A 20,627-nucleotide genomic window follows, 5' to 3' on the forward strand; every position below is an offset into this window, starting at 1 on the left:
TAAAAACCAAAAGAAGCTGTCAACAGGGGGGCGCTATTACAAAAAAGCAGCCAAAGGCCATTGTGGCTGGAGACATGGAAATTGTAGTCCCACCACATCTGGGGACCCAAGCTTGAGAATTCCTCTAATGGCTGCTTTCTTGTAATAGTGCCCCCTGCTGACAGCTTCTTATTAAAAATATATATTTTAAAAACCCAACGCAAGTCAATGCACTCCAGTGCTGTGCAGTTAACCCCAATGCACTTCCAGTGTAGCCACAATGGAGTTTTCATGACTAAGAGTGACATGCTATTTATTTATTATTATTTATTTACTGAACTCTGCACTGAAGTGCAGAAAGCAGCAGGGGAAGAATCGGTGAACAGAGGCGTATCTAGGGAAAATAGCGCCTAGGGCAAATACTGAAATTGCACCCCCTGTCCAGGCATCTGACTCCCATCTTTCATATGACTTTATCATAATATCAGCTGAAAAATACAAGTCAAGCTCGTTAATCTTTTAATATTTCAAGAACTATTTAGCAGTGGACTTAGCCAGACCAAAAAATGCTGGAAAACTACAAATTTCAGTATGCTAGAGCTCATGAAATACCCAAATACTATGTGGAGATGTACTTGGAAAACTAAACAGAAGTGCCTGTCTAATTCTCTACTATGCATTGTAGCATCACCATTACATAAGTTTTAAAAATCAATGGAGAATTTGACTTTTCCCAGATACTCTGTAAATAATTAAAGGATATGCAGAGTAAACTGTGTCACTGCTTGGAATATATTCTAGTCTTTCAGAAAGACAGTTAAAATGAGAGAAAGAGAGCAAGAAACTCCCAGTGGGCCTTAATATTAAGGGTTTCACACTGATTCAAAGACAAACTCACCATTAATAGCCATATTAGCAAGACATCACATTTAACTCACTTATCACAAGAAGCAAAGTAAGAGCAAATGAATACAATCCTAGCTCTTAAGCGTCAGCTCAGTATTCACAAGCCCTGATTCTCTGTACATAGTGCCAATCTGAATATGTGTACAGTGTCTTATATTATATTTTTATTATTATTATTTTTACCCGTAGCCCCTTTGGGGGGCTTCCTAAAGGCTGGGGTTGTTGTTTTTTTGCAAAGATTCCCCCTCACCCCACTGGCCTCTAGGGCCTCGCAGGGACCATTTGAGCATGTGCAGTGGCCATTTTTAAAAATATATTTTTTTTTAAAGGCCACTGAAAACAAAATGGCCACCGCGCATGCTCAAATGGCGTCTGCAAGGCCTGGCATGACCTAGGGCCTCACAGAGGCCATTTGAGCATGCACGGTGGCCATTTTGTTTTTGGCAGCCATTTTTTTTTTAAAGTTAATTTTACAAAATGGCACCCCCCTTAAGTGGTGCCCAGGGCACGTGCCCTGCCTGCCCTACCCCTAGATACGGCCCTGTCGGTGAAGTTTACCGAGCGAGTGTTTAGCTATGCATCAGGAGGGCATGTCACATCATACTGAGAGCCAGCATGGGGTAGTGCTGGACTAGGACCAGGGAGACCTGAGTTCAAAGCCCTGATCCAGCAGGGCTTTTTCTCATGCAGCTGCTGGTGTGCCTGGATTCTCAGGTATCAGCTGTGGCCAGGGGTTGCTTTGCCCAACATTCCAACTGCAGCCCCATCTGGACTTTAGTTCAATGACTCACATCCTTGTTACAGCCATGCTTGACTACTGCAAAGCGCCCTGCCTGGGGCTGCCCTTGAAGGCAATTCGGAAGCTGCAACTGATGCTGAACACGGCAGCCAGAATGTTGGTGGGAGCCGGACAAGCGGCCCACATATTACACCAATATCATCCCAGTTGCATTGGCTGCTCACTTGCTTCTGGACTCTATTTAAGATGCTGGTTAAAGCTCTGCACCGGTTAGGAAGAGGCTACCTTAAAAGATTGCCCATCTCCAAAAGGTGCCCCCTTTGGCTTCAGAGGCCCTCCTTGCTGGTCTGCTTCTACCTGATTGGCAGACACCCAAGACATGGCCTTTATGGAGGTGGGAATTCAAATCACAACCCAACAGATCCAATGACACAATAAAGGGGGGGGGGGACGCATGAGAAATGAAATACATAAACTTGGACTGTATTATAAATTATAGAACCATCTAGAGATGGGAATACAGGAAAACCTCGGTATTCCTGGGCGTTCCATTTCCCGACATTGCCCTGGATAAGGAATCCGCAAATACCACGTAATCACGGGGATTAGGTTCTTGGAAGCTGGGAAACTGCAGTAAAAACAGGCCAAAATGGGGAGAATCACAAAATAAAGTGCCCTACCATGGTCCACAGGCCTCCCGCAATGCCCCGCAAAGGGCCAAAATCTGTCCCCCCCAACCCTGTGAAAAATCGAGATTTGGGGGGAATTTTTAATAAATGGAACGAGCCACAAAATGGCTCCAATGGACAAAATGGCAGCCAGAAATGACCCCCACGGTCATTTCCAGCTGCCTCCGGTCCACAGATTTAACCCATTTTTTTGCCGGTTTAACACTGCATATACCGAGGTCGGATGCTAATTACCCAACCACGGATGTGCCGGACCCGCAATTAATATGGTCCTCCTGTAGTAGTAGATCATATGAAGTAAAAATGCTAGCAAAACCCAAGATACTCTAAACATCAATTAATCAAAAGAAAATTATGTAGTCCATGATATATGTTAAAGTAGCAACTTGGTGATAATCTGTTTCGAACTACTTATCAAGAGTCCATGTACGAGTTTGCATTGTCTCCCATGAACATCAAATGTAACTTCAAAACCGTTGGGAAAAACTTTTAAAGACATGGAATAAATCCTCTTCGTAGGGAACTTCAAACCTTCTCTTACGTTGCAACACTTCCTATAAAATATACACCTTTCCACCCACATAAATCAAATTAGTACTAAAAGGGCAGGGGAAGTATCAGAAGCCAGAAGCGGGTTCTACCAGATAGAAGGACTTCTATCAGTTTGGAGTCGGTGGAAAATGGGATGGGGAGAATAGGTTTCTCAAGCACTTTGTTCCTTCTCCCCATGGGGATTTCCAGACGGCAACCAAGCATGGGCTCTGCAAAACCTTCGCACAAGTTCCAAGCACAATCTTACTCACCATAAGCATGCTCCTGCAGGCTTCCACGCTACTTCCTAGCGCAATCATACCCTCTGTGCACACACCAAACAGGGACTTTGCGTAATTTTCACAGCACCACCTGCTGGCCGGCTCTTGAATTCCGAGAAGGACCCACCCTCTTCTCCATCGCCCCAGAAGTAGGAATGAAAGGCGACGAGTTCTTAGAATGAAAGAGCTGGCCAGCAGGTGCCGCTGTGAAAATTGTGTGCGGTCCCTGCTCAGCATGTGTACAGAGGAGAGGACAGCACTAGGAAGGGGTGCCGAATTCTGCAGGAGTGACTATGTAGAGAGTACGAGTGCGCTTGAAACTTGTGCGAAAGCTTTGCAGATCCCGGACTTCATTGCCCTCTGGAAATACTCCGACAGCTGAAGCAGGAAGGGATTACATGAAACGATACGTGGGCGAAGTGTATTTCATTCAGCTTGCAGAATTGATCCGTTTTTTGAGCAGAATTACGACGGAGCAATCACAACACAGAAATATAGATTGACATACAGATAGCCACTGCCCTCCCAATAACCCTCATCCTCAGAGACAGCCCCCTTACCGTGGGGTGGGGTCCTGGTGCACTCAGAGGCCTCGGGATTTGGAGGGGCTGCTGGCGGCGAGGCGGCCTGGGGTGGTGGGACCGGCTGAGATGCATGAGGTTCTGCGGAGGGCTTTTCAACAGGAAATGCATCTTTCCTAGAATTCTCCTGGAGGTTGAGTGAAGGCTGGAGAGGAAGGAGACAGGGAAGAAAGAGAGGGGTTAAAAGGAGGGGGAGGTTGCAGGCAGAGGTCTTTCTTCACCGTCGGTCAGAAATCCAACTGGGGAAGCTGCCCGCGATTGAAACTGGGACCCTAAGCATGCAAAGGAGATGCTCTGCTACTGAGGTATTCGCCTCTCCTGGAGAGGAGAGCTGGTCTTGTGGTAGCAAGCATGACTTGTCCCCTTAGCTAAGCAGGGTCTGCCCTGGTTTGCATTTGAATGGGAGACTAGAAGTGTGAGCCCTGGAAGATATTCCCCTCAGAGGATGGAGCCGCTCTGGGAAGAGCATCTAGGTTCCACGTTCCCTCCCTGGCAGCATCTCCAAGATAGGGCTGCCTACAACCTTGGAGAAGCCGCTGCCAGTCTGCGTAGACAATGCTGAGCTAGACGGACCAAGGGTCTGACTCAGTATATGGCAGCTTCCTTTGTGAGGGAGGAGACCTAGTCTGGTGGTAGCAAGCATGACCTGTCCCCTTAGCTAAGCAGGGCCCACCCTGGTTGCATGTGAAAGGGAGACCAGAAGTGTGAGCACTGAAAGATATTCCCCTCAGGGGATGGGGCCGCTCTGGCAGCTTCCTATGTTCCCTGCCCCAAGGTGCTTACAATCTAAGTGTCCAACAGGAGGGGGAAACACAGAAAAAGGAACAGAAACGTAGAGCAGAGAGAAATAAGAATAAGGGGTGTGAATGCAGTTACATATCCTTGGGAGGAAGGACATTAGCTGGGGGGGGGGTCAGGACCCAAGGGGGGAAAAAGCGCAGAATATTGTGGCCAGACTCACCGTCCCAGCCGGGGGCTGGAGCTGCAGGATGACAGCCGAGGTGTGCTGAAACTTGCGCGGCGCCGTGTGATTCAGGCACCCCGCGGGCCGGCTGGGCGGGCCGCCCCCTTCGGGCCTCTGCTGGCCCGGCGCCGAGGGTCCCGAGGGATGTGCGGAGTGCGGGGGCATCTGGCTGGCCAAGCCGGGCTTGTGGAGGCTGGAGGCTGGGCCCGGCGGCAGCGGAGCGGTTGGCGCCTGGCTCGGTCCGTGGGCCGGCTGCGCTTGCAAGCTGGGCTGCGTGCCGAGGTTGGGGGCCGGCGAGGGGAGGGCCTGGAGCGGGGGCGGCTGAGGCCGGGGCTGGAGCGGCTGCTGCTGCTGCTGCTGCTGCTGCTGCTGGATCACGAACTGGTGCTGGAGGGGCTTCTGCTGCTGGGCCAGCGGGTGAGTCTGGAGCGGAGGGTAGGCTGGGCGGGGAGAAGAGCAGGGAAGCAGCGGCCAATCAGCACCGAGGCGGCTGGCACACCCCGCCTTTCACGGGAACGCCACTCCGCCCCCAGAAAGGCTGTTCCGCAACTGGCATGAACCATGCAAGCCGGAGAAGCACGCACATGGCATTTTCTATTTATGTCCTCAGTGTGTGTGTGTGTGGCCCTTTCCAGAAGCACAAGTGGACAAGTCCCTGCCCTGAGGAGCCTACAATCGGAAATTCAACACAGGAGGCCAGGGAGGGAGGGAGGGAGGGGAGGGGGAACAAGGGGAGAATGTGCATTTGATTCTCTCTCGTGTGGTTACTACTCCTACAAATATTGATATATACCGCTTTTCAACAGAAGTTCTCAAAACTTCCCTCTCTCCTGATGCTGCTCCCCTGTTTTCCTGCCTTGTATTGTAAATTGTACACATTGCCTAGAAGACACAGGTTTTTGATGGTACATAAAAACCAACAGCAAATATTTATATACTGCTTTACAAATAAAAGTTTCCAAAGCGGTTTACATAGAGAAATAATAAATAAGATGGTTAGTGTCTGTCTCTGTCATTCATATATATATATAAAAAAAATTTTAGCATAATTTATTGAAGTGTGGTTACCTAATGGCGCAGTGGGGAAATGACTTGCCTAGCCGGTTCGAATCACTGCTGGTCTTTTCCCCAGATTATGGGAAACACCTGTATCGGGCAGCAGTGATATAGGAAGATGCTGAAAGCCATCATTTCCTACTGTGCTGGAGGAGGCAATGGTCAACCCCTCCTGTGTTCTACCAAAGACAACCATATTAAAATATTTAAAATATTTTTAAACCCAACCAAAAATTCTCAAGAAGCTAAATTAAGATCCCGGTATCACATGAGCAGCAGACAGGTGTGGCATTCTCTACTCATTTCCGGTAAGACCAAGATCACATTGCAAAGTGCCCGGGATTTGAAAATGGTCTGGATAGTTCGTGAGCTAGGCTCACAAATCTTGGCCTTGGGGACCATCTCTGGGGGGCGAATGCTCAGGGGGAGCTCTGGCAATGTTTTGCCCGAAAGAGATGAAAAGTAGGTGATCGCATTATCACACTTACAACTTTGTGCTTACCAGCCCCTTCTTTATCAGTACCCTGAAGCGATGAGAGTAAAATGGCAGTCATCTTTGCACCGAGGAAACTTAAAGGGTGAGGGTCAGAGTACCAATGAATCAACAAATGGCTGTACAATCTCCATGAAGGAGTCTTTGAGGACACCCCTGCCCATTTTCATTTCCATCCCTCTGACATCAATCAAAATTTTATTCTCATTCCCCTGTTTTTAAAACTTTGAAACGTTTTCAAAATGCCATCACAAAGAGCTTGGAGGGCTTCGGAAGAGCCTTAAAAGACACATCTCTTTAGCCTAGCTTCTAACGGGATCTAGTTTTAATTTGTTTATTATGTATTTGATTTCTAGACTGCCCCATCCAAAGGCTCTGGCTGGTGTGCACAACAAATTAAAAAACACAACATTAAAACAAACACCATTTAAAAACACACCGCTGAAAACAATATAAACACAATTTTAACCAATTAAAATACTTAAAAACAATTAAAAAACCTTGAAAGGCCAAGCCAAACAAGGAAGTCTTTAGGGCTCTCTTAAAGGCCAACGACGAGCCGAAATTATGGATATCTGCCAGGAGTGCATTCCATAGGCCAGGAGCAGCTACGGAGAAGGCCCGGCTCCGAGTCGCCACCAGACGTACCGGTGGTAACTGGAGACGGACCTCACCAGATGATCTCAATGTGCAATGGGGATCATACAGAAGAAGGCGGTCTCTAAGGTTGTCACTGTAATCTGCTTTTAATTGGTGTTTGATTTTAACATAGGAACTTAGGAAGCTGCTGTATCCTGAGTCAGACCATTGGTCTATCTAGCTCAGTATTGTCTTCACAGACTGGCAGCGGCTTCTCCAAGGTTTCAGGCAGGAATCTCTCTCAGCCCGATCCTGGAGAAGCCAGAGAAGGAACTTGAAACCTATTTTTTAATTTTGGCGTAAACCGCCCTGAGCCACTTTAGCAAGGGTGGTAGATAAATTGAATAAATAAAAAAAATTAAAAAAATGTCAGGATGCAATCAAAGCATGGGAACGCCCTACAAGTTGAAAGTCTGGCAGTGCGATCAGCTCTTTCCCATCTCAACGGATCACAATGAGCCTCAGATGGTACCAAGCACCCTAGCTGGCTCAGGTTCTAATCCCAGAATAGGACAAAAGTCTTATTTCATTCATGGAAAATATTTATCCCCTGCCCCTCCAGCACACTACTGCATGGGGTGGGTCACAACATTAATAAAATAGGTTATATCTAATATAGATTAATAATCTATGTATATAAAGGGTTAAATATAGATTGATTATTATATATATATTAATCTAGGACAACGACAAAGAATATTTATATACTGCTTTTCAGCAAAAAGTTGCCAAAGCGGCTTACAGAGGGGGGAAATAAATACAGGAGATGGTCTCCTGTCCCTAAAGGGCTCACAATCTAAAAAAGAAACATAAGAGAGACACCAGCAACAGCCATTGGAGGGATGCTGTGCTGGGGACGGAGAGGGCCAGTTGCTCTCCTGCTGCTCAATAAGAAGGTGCCTCTTTGCTCAGTTAGCAGGGGATATGGATGAATAAGAGAGATCAGTTAGCAAAGACCACATTTAAAAGTTCTAAAGGAAAAAGCTAGATGCTAAGAACTGACTAGAAGCTATGAGCCGGCCACCATATCTTAAGGCGGTCATTGTACAACTGGAAAAGGTGCAGAAAAAGGCAACCAAGATGACCAGGGGCCTGGAGCACCTTCCTTGTGAGGTTACAGCTTCTGGGGCTTTCTAGAAGAGAGCCAGTGTGGTGTAATGGTTAGAGTGCTGGACTAGGAGCAGGGAGACCTGAGTTCAAATCCCCCTTCAGCTATGATACTAGCAGGGTGACTCTGGGCCAGTCACTTCTCTCTCAGCCTAACCTACTTCGCAGGGTTGTTGTGAGGATAAAAACACCGCTCTGAGCTCCTCGGAAGAAGAGCGGGAGGTCAGGGTAAAAAAAAAATCAAATTAAAAAATCAATAAAATAGAATAGAATAAAAACCGGCCAGAAGCAAGCCGTGGAGCGGACGTTACCTGGGGTGATCAGCGGGTGCGTCGTGACGGGCGTGACCGTGCGGGTCGCAGCATTGCCCCGGCTGTCCAAGCTGCCGGGGGGCCCGTTGCTCCCGCCGGCTCCAGCGCCCCCATCTCCTTTCCGAAGGGGCTCCGCTGCGTGGTCCGGCTGGCCCCCCTTGGCCCCGGGAGCTGGCCCGGGAGCCTTGCCCTGAGCGGCCGGGGAGGCGGCATGGCTGCTGTTGCCTGGGGCGGGCTTCATGGCTAAGGTGGGCAGCTGCTGGCCCGGGGAGGGGGCCATCCCCTGCGCCACCGTCTGTGGGGTGCGGAGAGCCGGGTTGACCTGCAGGGCGAAAGGAGGGCGCAAACGGAAGTCCGTGGGCCCCCAGGCAACTCCGACCTGCACGGCCTCAAGGGCGGCCCTCCCCTCGCTCGCCCCCGTTCCCACCCACAACATCCCCTTCCTTCCCCTGCCCCACACTCGGAGGGATCTACCATGTCCTTGCCCAGAGGCACACAGGAGCCTTGTATCTTTCCCCCACACAGTGCGCACAACCAGTGGCATGGCCAGAAATGCGGCTCGTGGCCCTCCCCATGTGTGACGTCCAGGCGCATGATGTCATGTGAAAAGGGGGCGTGGCCTGAGCGCCGGAGGGTCCGCCCCAAGCCCACCCGATTGCGGTGTGTCTATTTCTCTTTCCTTGCTGGGAGTCAGACAGCAAACGCGGGCGGGAAATGACCTCGGGAGAGGGCGCAGGGCTGGGGCCACGCCCCCTTCTTTGCACGGCCACACCCCTTTGCGAGTGCCGTCACTCTCAGAGGGCGTGGCCACACAGCAAGGGGCGTGGCCCGGGCGCTGGAGGGCCACGTGAGCCCTCCCGATTGCGTTTCCGGCCAGCGTTTGCTGTCTGACTCCCAGCGAGGGAGAGAAAGGGAAATAAACACCCCGAGCCAGCCAACGCTGGCCGGAAACGCAATCGGGAAGGCCGGGGGCGGACCCTCTGGTGATCAGGCCACGCCCCCTTCGAACATGACATCATGTGCACGGAGGACACTGGCGGCCCTTTTCATTGGCAGCGGGGTTCTTTGAACCCTCCCACTCCGGGCTGGTTCTGCCCCTGCCCTCTACTCCAGATTTCAAGCTGTAATTCTGGGGAATCCCCAGATGCTTCCGAAGTTTTTCAACTCGGAAACCACCGAAAAGATCAGCAAGGGCAGACGAACCTGCCCAAGACCACTGTCTCTTTTCCACAGATGTGAAAGTCCAGAAAAAAACCTGGAAAAATTCAGGGGAACCCCCCCCCGCACTATTTCCCCAAAGGAGCTTTTGGGGGGGGGGGTGTTCCCTGAAAAATTGAGGGGGGGAATTGGATTATGAATTATTTTCTTTTGGAATTATGAATACAATATTTAAGAAGAGGTCTTTAGATATTATTCATAAAAGGAAAGGAGTGCTGGACTTTCCTCTCCCAAGCTTGCTTCAGATCCCTCCATATTCTATAGCACGTGAAAGAAACTGGTGTGTGTGTGGTGATAAACCAGATCAAGAAATAAAGGAACATGTGAAAAGGTAGAGAGGCTTGTCTCAGTACAGGCAATTCCATTTGCCTAAGTCAGTGAGATGATAAAAAAACGAAGGATCAGAAGAAGCAGAAATAGCCCTTCTAAATGTCGTATACCCAAACATGATCAATGTTATGAGCAAAGCAGGTTGCACATAATAAATGCACCAAAAGATTTTCAAAACATTGTTTTCGAAATGTTAAATTGTTGTAATGTTTTAAACTTTTTGTTTTTGTTGTGACTAATGTTCTACTTACTGTTTACTTACTTAATGTTTTACTGTTTTTATTTTGTTGTAAACCACTCAGAGACATAAGTTTTGAGCAAAAATATGTGAAAGAAAAAAAGAGAGAGAGAGAGAGAGAGAGGAAGGAAGGAAGGAAGGAAGGAAGGAAGGAAGGAAGGAAGGAAGAAAGAAAGAAAGAAAGAAAGAAAGAAAGAAAGAAAGAAAGAAAGAAAGAAAGAAAGAAAGGAAACAATGTGACTTTAGACCTGCAAAGGGAGCTCGGGGAGGGGGAATACTGCATATATTTCAATTTTTTCCAAATTTTCCATTTTTTCTGGCGGGAAACCCAGGTGGGGGAACAGGGTGTTTTTCCCCCCATGACTTCAAAATATCCGGAATTTTACATCTCTGCATGAATCGCTGCATTAGAGGGCTGTTATAAGGACACCAAGGTAACATATGGCAAGCACTTGACACACTCAAAAAGCAGAATAATGTAGCATATTTTGATATGTGATGTTGCAGCATCAGCAGGCCTGAATACATGTTTCAACCGCCGATAGGCTTGCTGTCCACCCCTTCTGCTGGGAAAGCAGCCTCAGAGTTTGCCAAGCTTCCAAAAGGCCTTTAGGGCTCCTTCCAGATGGGAGAAAGGAGCAAAACATGAGAAGCTTTTGCACAAATTTTAAGTGTGAGCTTACTGTAGTATGCTCACACTTTAAAAGTATGGGTCCCCCCACACACTCCTGTAGGCTTCTGTCCTACTTCCCAACACAATCTCACAATCTGGTGACACTGCATTCAGATGCAGAGCAGGCACGGTTTTTGCAGCACCACCTGCTGGCCAGCTATTGCATTGCAAGGAGAGAAAAAACTATTACTACTTTTCTGGCGAATGGGGAGAAAGTGACAGCAAGAGCTGGCCAGCAAATGGCCCTGCAGAAATTGCACAAGGTCCCTGCCCTGCATCTGAATACAGTGCCAGAAGACTACGAGGTCGTGCTAGGAAGGAGGGTGGAAGCTGCAGGAGTGTGAGGAAGGAGAGCAAGCTTGTGCTTACAATGCACATGTTCTCATGTATCTCGCATCTTATTGTGGCCTGAAAGGACCCTAGGACTCGGAACGCCCCTCCCAACCTCATGTGGCTTCTCTTTCGCCTCTTACCTGAGCAGCCGTGGTGGATGGCTGGGTGGTGGCGGTGGCGCCCTCGGGCTGCACTGCCGTGACGGTGGCCGTGGGCGTGAAGATGAGCTGGGGGGGACAAAGGAACAGCACAAGCTAGGCTCCTAGCTACCAGCACAAGCCTGCCCTGCTGAGTCTCGAAATCACAGGTAAACGAGTTGCCTTTCACATTCCCCGTTGCTGCTCCAGCAGAGAGGTCATTTATTTATTGATAAATCTATATGCCGCCTTTCATTAAAAACAACCCCAAGGCGGTTTACAAAAGTTAAAACACATCATAAAAATGACAGCTAAAAGTATTAAAGCTAAAAATATGAAAACAACTCTGATTTAAAATATGGAATATACAAACACAAACACTGTACATGGATAAAAACACACCGAAGCAGCAATAGAAACCATCATGTCAAAGCCTGGATAAAAAGCCAAGATTTAACAAGCCTTCTAAAAACTGTGATGGAGTCTGAGGAGCGAATTGCCACTGGGAGAGCATTCCAGAGTCTGGGGGCAGCCACAGAGAAGGCCCTGTCCCGCGTGCACGACAACCAAGCCTCCCTCGTTGTCGGCCCCCTCAGATGATCTTGTCAAGCGGGCAGAAACCCTGGGGGCGCAGGCGGTCCCATAGCAGGAAGAGCAGGAAAAACAAACCAGGACAAAAAAAGCTCCACTTGAGGGGAGCAACACCATGGAACCAGTTAGAAGGTTGCCTCTCAACTTCAGAATCTGCTCCCCTCCCCACTGAGAGTTGTCAAAGCCCTAGCTCTGGGTTTTTCCACCTTGGGTCCCTAGAAGGTCTACAGTTCCCAAGGGCCTTCCGCCATAATGGCCAAAGGCCCTTGGAAGCTGTAATCCCAACAACATCCGAAGACCCGAGCTAGAGGACCTCTGGGCTAGCCCACAGTTTTCCCAGAAGCAGCGTGACTTGAGGTCCAGTGAATAGGAGAGCTGGTCTTGTGGTAGCAACAGCAAGCATGAATTGTCCCCTTTGCTAAGCAGGGTCCATCCTGGGTTTGCATTTGAATGGGAGACTACGTGTGTGAGCACGGTAAGCAATTCCCCATGAGTGGATGGGGGCATAGCTCAGTGGGAGAGCACCTGCCTGCTTGCATGCAGAAGGTTCCAAGTTCCCTCCCCGGCAGCATCTCCAAGACAGGGCTGAGAGAGATTCCTGCCTGCAACCGTGGAGAAGCTGCTGCCAGTCTGTGAAGACAATACTGGGCTAGATGGACCAGTGGTCTGACTCAGTATATGGCAGCTTCCTATGTTCCTAAAAGTGCAGTACTGTGCAGAGGTCAGCACACTGGGAAATGGCTCCTGCATTAAAGCCTTTATCTTTTAAAATGAATTTTAAATGTTTTATATTTTATGTTATGTTTTAATTCTGTACACCATCTAGAGATTTCTATATTAGACAGTATATAAATTCAACCGCCCTGAGCCATTTTTGGAAGGGCGGTATAGAAATTGAATTATTATTATTATTATTAACAACAACAACAAACTAAAACAAACTAAAACAAAGGGGTGGGTTTTTGTTTTTGCTTTCCCAATGGGGCCCCCGCTTGAAGAACAGTGAAGGTCACTGTTCTGGGCATTCACAAGAAGCGATCTTGGGTGTTCCTGACCCCTTCCATGCCCGAAAAAGGTTTCAGAGGCACGCAGAGTCCCAGGAAGCAGAACCCAGGAAAACCCTGGCTCGTACCCCTGCAAGGGACAGTCCAGGGTGGTCTTACCATCTGGGCACGCAGGTACATCTGAGCCTGGCTGGCGGTCAGGGCCGGGTTGCTTGTGTTCCCCAAGAGAACAGCTTGCTGGGCGATGCCGGAGGCGGCGGCGGCCGTATTCACGCTCTGGGCTCGGTTGAGGAGCTGGGTGGCCGCCGGAGAGGTGGCCAAGTTGATCTGAGGAAGAGGGAGAGAGAACAGGTGAGGCAAGGGCAAGAGCTTGGCCCGTCCCACAGTTTTCCTTCTCGTAGAGAGCTGAGAGAAGAGCTGGTCTTGTAGGTGCAAGCATGAACCGTACTCTTTGCTAGGCAGGGTCCACCCTGGTTTGCATTTGGATGGGAGACGACATGTGAGCGCTGTCAGACATTCAGATACAGAGGATGGGGCCGCTCTGGGAAGAGCACCTGCATGCAGAAGGTTCCCAGTCCCCTCCCTGGCAGCATCTCCAAATAGAGCTGGGAGAGACTCCTGTCTGTAACCTTGGAGAAGCCGCTGCCAGTCTGGGTGGACAATACTGAGCTAGATGGACCAAGGGTCTGACTCAGTGGATAGCAGTGTGAAGGGAACAACACCTTCACGCTCAGATTTTGAATACCTTGAGTTGCTTTTATTCCAAAGCCTGAGAAAGACCCAAAGGGTTTTCCTCCTGTCCCCACTTGAGATGCAAGCAAAGCATTTGGCTACAGTGTTCTCTCTAATTTTTTCCATCTCTGTGCGGAATGAGTTTTGTTCTGAGCGGCAGGATCAAGGCAGTGTGTGCAACACCTGCATTCAGAGTGGGGCCTTCCTGATTCAATCTGAGCGGGATCTAAAATGAACTAAGCGGACATCAAAAAAACCTGTGAGCGTGCGCATATGCGCATGCCTTAGAGCGAACACTGCTCGGCTACTGCCTGCAGACCTCTTGAGAGGGAGAAACTCAGTGGCAGCTTTGCAAGATGCAGCTTGCTGTTTTTATATATGTACCAGCAGAAGTTGCATTGATAAAGATCCATAAATAGTTATACAGTTAGCTGGAATATTTCAAAACACTTAGCATAAATTTATGCGTATAGTTATTTAAAGATGAAAATTTAGAGAGGGCGTGTATCTTGTGTTGCCGTTTTATCACTGTATACCCAGGAAAGTATTGAGAAAATAAGGGAATCTGTTCATGGCTCTCGATTAATGCCAAGCGTGAAAACCACAAGGGGGTTCATTCAGCTATATGTCATGTAGGTAATTTAACACGTCACAGGACTCTGTGGGCGCCCGGAGTTGACACCGATTCGATGGCACACTTTACCTTTAAGCCTTGCTTGTTACTTGTGATTTCCCATAACTTGTGCATATGCTTAAGACAGGCACGTAATACACATTTCAACTTCCACAGCAGCTTCCTATGTTTATTATTTATTTATTCGATTTCTGCCCCGCCCTTCCAAAAATGGCTCGGGGCAGTTTACACAGAGAAAATACATAAATAAGATGGCTCCCTTGTCCCCAAAGGGCTCACAATCTAAAAAGAAACATAAGACAGACGCCAGCAACAGTCACTGGAGGGGTGCTGTGCTGGGGACGGATAGGGCCAGTTGCTCTCCCCCTGCTAAACAGAGAGAATCACCACGATTAAAAAGGTGCCTCTTTAAAGGCAGTATGTTCCTATACTGCCATGGCAGGAGCTCAGACAGAACTACAGAACGCTGGGTTAGAAGGGACCCGTGTCCCCTACAAGAGGGATTCCCAGATGCAGTGAACTACAACTCCCATCATCCCCAGCCAAAAGCAATTGCAACCAGAGAGGCTGGGAGTTGTAGTCAACAGCATCTGGGAATTCTTCTTACAGGGGCTACTGGAAGGGACCTTGGAACTCCCCTGCTCATGCAGAAGGCCCCTAACTCATGGGGAGGGGGATGACGCAAAGCATCCCTGGACTTACCGTGGGCTGCTGAGGTGGGGTCTGTGCGGGGCCATTGCTGTTGGAAGAGGCACTTTGCCTGTTTGCTGCTAGGCTTGCCTGGAATAAAGAACAGGAGGAAATATCAGAGGCAGCAGTCCACCGAAGTCAGAAGGACAAGAGAATGCACCTGTCTTCGTATCTAGTCCGGAACCTGCAATTGGTGCAGAATGCTGCCGCCGGATCAGTCTCCGGGACATCCCGTAGAGACCCCATTACTCTGATTCGAAAAAAGCTACACTGGCAACCAAGAGGTTTCCGGGCCAAACACAAAGTGCTGGTTATAAAGCGCTTAACGGCTTGGACCCACAGTATTTAAGAGAACGCCTTCTTCATACCCAACTAAGGGCGCAGCGGGGAAATGACTTGATCAGCAAGCCAGAGGTTGCCGGTTCGAATCCCCGCTGGTACCTATATCAGGCAGCAGCGATACAGGAAGATGCTGAAAAGCATCATCTCATACTGAGGGGGAGGAGGCCATGGTCAACCCCTCCTGTATTCTACCAAAGACAACCACTGGGCTCTGTGGTCGCCAGGAGTCGACACCGACTCGACAGCACACTTTTTACCTTCTTCGTTATGGACCGCCTAGTAAGATCTTCAAGGGAGGTGTGTCTGAGGGTGCCACGAGCTCAGCTGGAGGCCGCTTAAAGGCACGCCTTTGCAATGCACTTCCTGCCGAGTTGCTCCATCCCTGTCGACTTTTAGGAAGCAACTCAAGACACATCTCTTCAGCCAAGCTTTTGAGTTAGTTTAAAAAATAATAATGGATATTTCAATCTGTTTTTTATCGGTTTTAACTGTTCAGATCTTGGTTTGTTTTATTTTGGGTTTTTTTTTTAATGCTGTAAACCACCTAGGGACTTTGGTAGTGGGTGGTATACAAATTTATCAGGGAGATAGAAGGAAAACAGGGGCCCCGTTCCACAGTTTCTAAGCTCCCTCGAACTGCTGTGCACACAGAGTGGGCTTGGAAGAGAGGCAAAAGAGACTTGGATAAGGAGAGAAAGGCAGGAGAGCTGGTTTGGTGGCAGCAGGCATGGATTGCCCCCTTTGCTAAGCAGGGTCTGCCCTGATTCACATCTGAATGGGAGACTACACACCAGCACTGTAAGATATTCCCTTTATATTCCACACTAAATTATCTAGACCCATTTCAAACTGGCTTCCAGGCTGGCCACGGGGTGGAGACTGCCTTGGTCGGCCTGGTGGATGATCTCCAACTGGGAAGTGGCAGAGGAAGGGTGGCTCTGTTGGTCCTTTTGGACCTCTCAGCGGCTTTTGATACTAGCAGCCACAGTATCCTTCTGGAGTGTCTGAGGGTATTGGGAGTGAGAGGCACTGCTCCCAGGCTGAGGCAGTGGCCAGAAGTGCCTTCTATCAGCTTCGGCTGATACACCATTTCTTGAGACAGACGACCTCAAAACAGTAGTACATCTGCTGGTCACCAACAGACTTGACTACTGTAATGCGCTGTATGTGGGGCTGCCCTTGCACGTAGTCTGGAAACTACAGCTGGTCCAGAATGCGGCAGACAGGTTGGTCTCCGGGTCATCTAGGAGAGACCATATTACTCCCGTATTGAAGGAGTCACACTGGCTGCCGATAGGTTTCCAGGCAAAATACAAGGTGTTGGTCGTAACCTATAAAGCCCTAAACAGCTTGGGCCCTGGGTTTTTAAGAGAACGGCTTCTTCGTCATGAACCCCGCCGCCCAGTGAGAACATCAAGAGAGGTCCGTCTGCATTTGCCACCGGCTCGTCTGGTGGCTACTCAGGGACGGGCCTTCTTCTCCGCTGCTGCCCCGAGGATTTGGAACGTGCTCCCTGCTGAAAGAAGAGCCTCCCCATCTCTGACAGCTTTTGAAAAAGTCTTTAAAGACGCATCTGTTCACCCAGGCTTCTAACTGATATTGCTTTGATTGTTTTGTTTTTAGAATATTGTTTTCCCATTTCAAATTGTCGCGTTTTAAATTTCTCGTTTTTAAAATTTCTTGGTTTTGTTTTTAACTAATGTTTTACTTTGGTTTTGATAAATACATAGTAGCTGGGAATGCTGGGACTTGTAGTTCAGCAACATCTTAGGGGATGGGGCCCCGTAGCTCAGTGGAAGAGCACCTTCCCTCCCCCCTCGTTTTCCTCCCTCCCTCCACCCTTTTCCTCCCCTCCCCCTTTCCCTCCCTCCCCTCCTCCTCTCCCTCTCTCTCCTCCCCTCCCTTCCCACCCCACCTGTTGAACAGCGGCCAGACTCTGGAGCTGGCTGCTGCTGAGGTGCTGCTGCTGCTGCTGGAGGGCGGCCGTCTGGAGCATCAGGTGCTGCTGTTGGGCCGCGTACATCTGCTGCAGGTACTGGGCCGCCGTGCTGGGGTGCCGGTGCAGGGCCTGCTGGATCACCTGTGGGGGGGGGGGGCGGGGGGAGGTGGGAGACAGGGGAAAGGAGTCAAAAGGGCCAGCTTGCCTATTTGGCGGGGAAGGGAGGACGGCTCAGAACTCCGCTTTCTTGGTCCCATAACGCTGATGAAACTTGAAATGCTTTATTTTCTTCCCGATGCAAACCCCTTTTGAGGAGCCTTTTTGGCCAAAATGAGGTATAGAAACAACAGTAATAAAGAATGAAGAATGCTCTCGATCAAATGGACCAGCCGACCAACAAACGGAAGAAGTTCTCCGAGAAGCAAAAACCCATCCTATACCATAAAGTGGTTAGGTGTGCGGCCGTGCTGCCCGGGTCTTTTGGGGCTGTTCTGGGCATGTGCGGAGCGCATGCCCAGATCGGCCCAAAAAGACACGGCCGCCCAGACACGGGTGGCCATGTTGGAACAGGGGAAGCGGCGGCCTAGGAGAAGTGGCCGCCACCAATGGGAGAAGAGTGCTGGTGAGGCGGCAGCGGAGCAGTGGCCTCGGCCAGAGGTGGCGGTGGCCGCGGTGGCGGCAACAGTGCGGTACACGGTGAGCTGCGGCAGCCTCCCCTTCTCCACTCTCCCCGTCGGGTCTTGGGCTCCAAGAGTAGCACCCCCCCACTAGAGCCCGTTATTACAACGGGCTTACACATACTAGTAAACAATACAGACAGCCGAGAGACGGAAACGGGCACGCGCAGTGGACAGAGGAGCAAATGACCCCGCACCACAGCTAACACAACAAGGAAAGCTAGCCTGGAAATGATCACGAGGGAGGAGGGATGGACGGACGACCTGAAAGAATGGCTGGAAATGGACACAGAAGAGACCGTCCACGATTCTAGGGACCGCCATCTACGGCTTCGGCAGGACACCAGCCCCCCAATCGGAGAAGGCACACGGCGAAAGAGAGGACAGACAATACGCCTCGTGCAATCGCATGGCATTAGTCTGCTCGACCTCCCCTGGCCGCCCACCTCAAGCCCCTTCAAGAAATGGTGGTGCCCAGGTTGTACAACATTAGCAGCCAGGAATCCGCGTTGTAACTCAACGGCGGAAAATCTGCTTTGCACGCAGGAGGTTCACTCCAGGTCCACTCCCTGGCAGCCTCTCCAGGTAGAGCTGGGAGAGAGACCCTTCTCTGAAACCTTGGAGAAGCTGCTGCCAGCCAGTGTAGACAACCCAGAGCTAGCTGGGCCAAAGGTCTGACTCCGTAAGCAGCAGCTCCCTCTGTCCCTATATCCTAGCTGGGTTGGTGCTCAAGAACCACAATTGTGCAACACTTTGCACTGGCTTTCCCCCCTTGCACCACGACCATCGTACACGCATCAACGCTGCTCCTGCTACAGCGCCACAGCCTCAACCTCCGTCGGCAACTGTGCTGTTGTGTAATACTTGGGTCACTCACCTTCCTGACGGAATGGCCAGTCGAGAAACCTTCACTAGCCTACCAAAGGATTTGCAGAGGATTCTGGGGGGATCTCCCTTTCTGCCACACACAAGGCTCAGGATGGCTTTAGGTCTGAGAGGGAGGAGAGCTGGTCTTGTGGTCGCAAGCACGACTTGTCCCCTTAGCTAAGCAGGGTCTGCCCTGGTTGCATATGAAAGGGAGACTAGAAGTGTGAGCACTGGAAGATCTTCCCCTCCTTAGGGGATGGAGCTGCTCTGGGGAGAGCAGAAGGTTCCCAGTTCCCTCCCTGGCAGCATCTCCAAGATAGGGCTGAGAGAGACTCCTGCCTGCAACCTTGGAGAAGCCGCTGCCAGTCTGTGAAGACAATACTGAGCTAGATGGGCCAAGGGTCGGACTCCGTATATGGCAGCTTCCTATGTTCCTAGGTCTCTCTTTTTTTAAAAGGTTTTTGTTGTTGTTGTTTTGTTTTTAATTAAAGTTTCTGCATTTTGACCTGAACTGCCTCGAGCGTAAGAAAGGTGGCATACAAATCTCTTGCTGTTTTTATTTAACGGCGCCTGGGGTGCTGCTGGGCCCTCTGTGTGGGCTGCGAACGGCCCCAAGGCAGTGCAGGAGGAAATGGATTGCATTGCATTTGTCTAAAAAGCGACTGAAAACGAGGGATGCGCTCAGAACCCGATTCGGAAGCCGAATCGCAGCATAATCCCTTTTAAAACTGAGGGCTCACCCAGCCTCTTTAATGTGGAGGAGAGCAGATTCATCCAGCTATCTGCATGGTTGCTGGCCACGCAGATGGCCTCCGTGCACGTGCAGAGGCCATGTGCGTGCCAGCGCCACTGGGGGGAGCGCCACCAGTATGGCAATGGCGGTGAGTGGAGGAGGAGAAGAAATAGATCTCTCTCCTCCGTGTTAAAGGGGCTGGGTAAGATCTCAATTTTAAAAGGGACTGTGCTGCGATTCGGCTTCCGAATCAGGTTCCGAGCGCATCCCTCGTTTTCAGTCGCTTTTTTTAGACCAATGCAATGAGATCCATTTCCTCCTGCGCTGCCTTGGGGCCGTTCGCAGCCCACACAGAGCGCCTAGCACTCTGATTTCAAAGAAATTGTGCCACGATTCAGCTTCCGAATCGCATTTCGGCACATCCCCTACTGAAAACTCTTCTTTGGTCAGGCTTAGGATCTTAGGGTTTGCCAGTTTCTCCTTTCCGGCTAACTCTGTTCTTGTTTTTATGGCTGTTTTCAATGTTTTATCTCTTTGTGGTTTTAATTGATTTTAATATTTTAGTGTGATTTTCTGGAATTTTATTGTATTCACCACCTTGGAGATTCTTGATGAACGGCAGTATATAAACTGTACAATAAATAAATAAATGTCATGAATTTGTATTCATTACAAGAAGTATTTCGGGGCAGTTTAAACAGGGGCAAAAAAAAAAATTACTGGCCTTAGGAAAGTTTGTCTTCACAATCTTGAAAGCAGCCGGGGAAGACACCTTGATAAAGGCAGGGAGAGGCATTTCCAGATAGATGGTGGTGTTTTTTGTGGCTGGTTTTTTGGGTTGTGTGTGGGGTTTTTTGCAGCGGTGTCAGTGAATTGCTCCCCAGACATATTTTCAGGCACTCACACAGGGAGAAGAACTGGTCTTGAAGCAGCAAGCATGAAGTGTCCCCTTTGCTAAGCAGGGTCCACCCTGGCTTGCATTTGAATGGGAGACTAAACATGTGAGCTCTGTAAGAGGTTCCCCTTAGGGGATGGGATCATTCTGGGAAGAGCATCTTCCTGCTTGCAAGCAGAAGGCTCCAAGTTCCCTCCCTGGCAGCATCTCCAAGACAGGGCTGAGAGAAGCTCCTGCCTGCAGCCTTGGAGAAACTGCTGCCAGTCTGGGTAGATACTACTGAGCTAGCTGGACCAAGGGTCTGACTCAGTATATGGC

The 20,627-nt window shown here is 49.7% G+C and overlaps 1 protein-coding gene across 3 annotated transcripts in view; it reads right to left on the minus strand.

Moving 5' to 3' along the window:
- The window catches only part of PHC2 (polyhomeotic homolog 2), a 91,338-nt gene that overhangs the window by 32,555 nt on the left and 38,156 nt on the right, over window positions 1-20,627 (minus strand). For all 3 annotated transcript variants that reach the window (XM_053281511.1, XM_053281512.1, XM_053281510.1), the window contains exons 3-9: window positions 17,114-17,278; window positions 14,869-14,946; window positions 12,960-13,127; window positions 11,209-11,295; window positions 8,277-8,598; window positions 4,668-5,110; window positions 3,686-3,851 (exon numbers count right to left, since the gene is read on the minus strand). In XM_053281511.1, the coding sequence (XP_053137486.1) occupies window positions 3,686-3,851; window positions 4,668-5,110; window positions 8,277-8,598; window positions 11,209-11,295; window positions 12,960-13,127; window positions 14,869-14,946; window positions 17,114-17,278 (1,429 nt within the window). The remainder of the gene's footprint in view (window positions 1-3,685; window positions 3,852-4,667; window positions 5,111-8,276; window positions 8,599-11,208; window positions 11,296-12,959; window positions 13,128-14,868; window positions 14,947-17,113; window positions 17,279-20,627) is intronic.

Source organism: Hemicordylus capensis, chromosome 16 (genome assembly GCF_027244095.1).
Source record: "Hemicordylus capensis ecotype Gifberg chromosome 16, rHemCap1.1.pri, whole genome shotgun sequence".
Lineage (NCBI taxonomy): Eukaryota > Metazoa > Chordata > Lepidosauria > Squamata > Cordylidae > Hemicordylus > Hemicordylus capensis.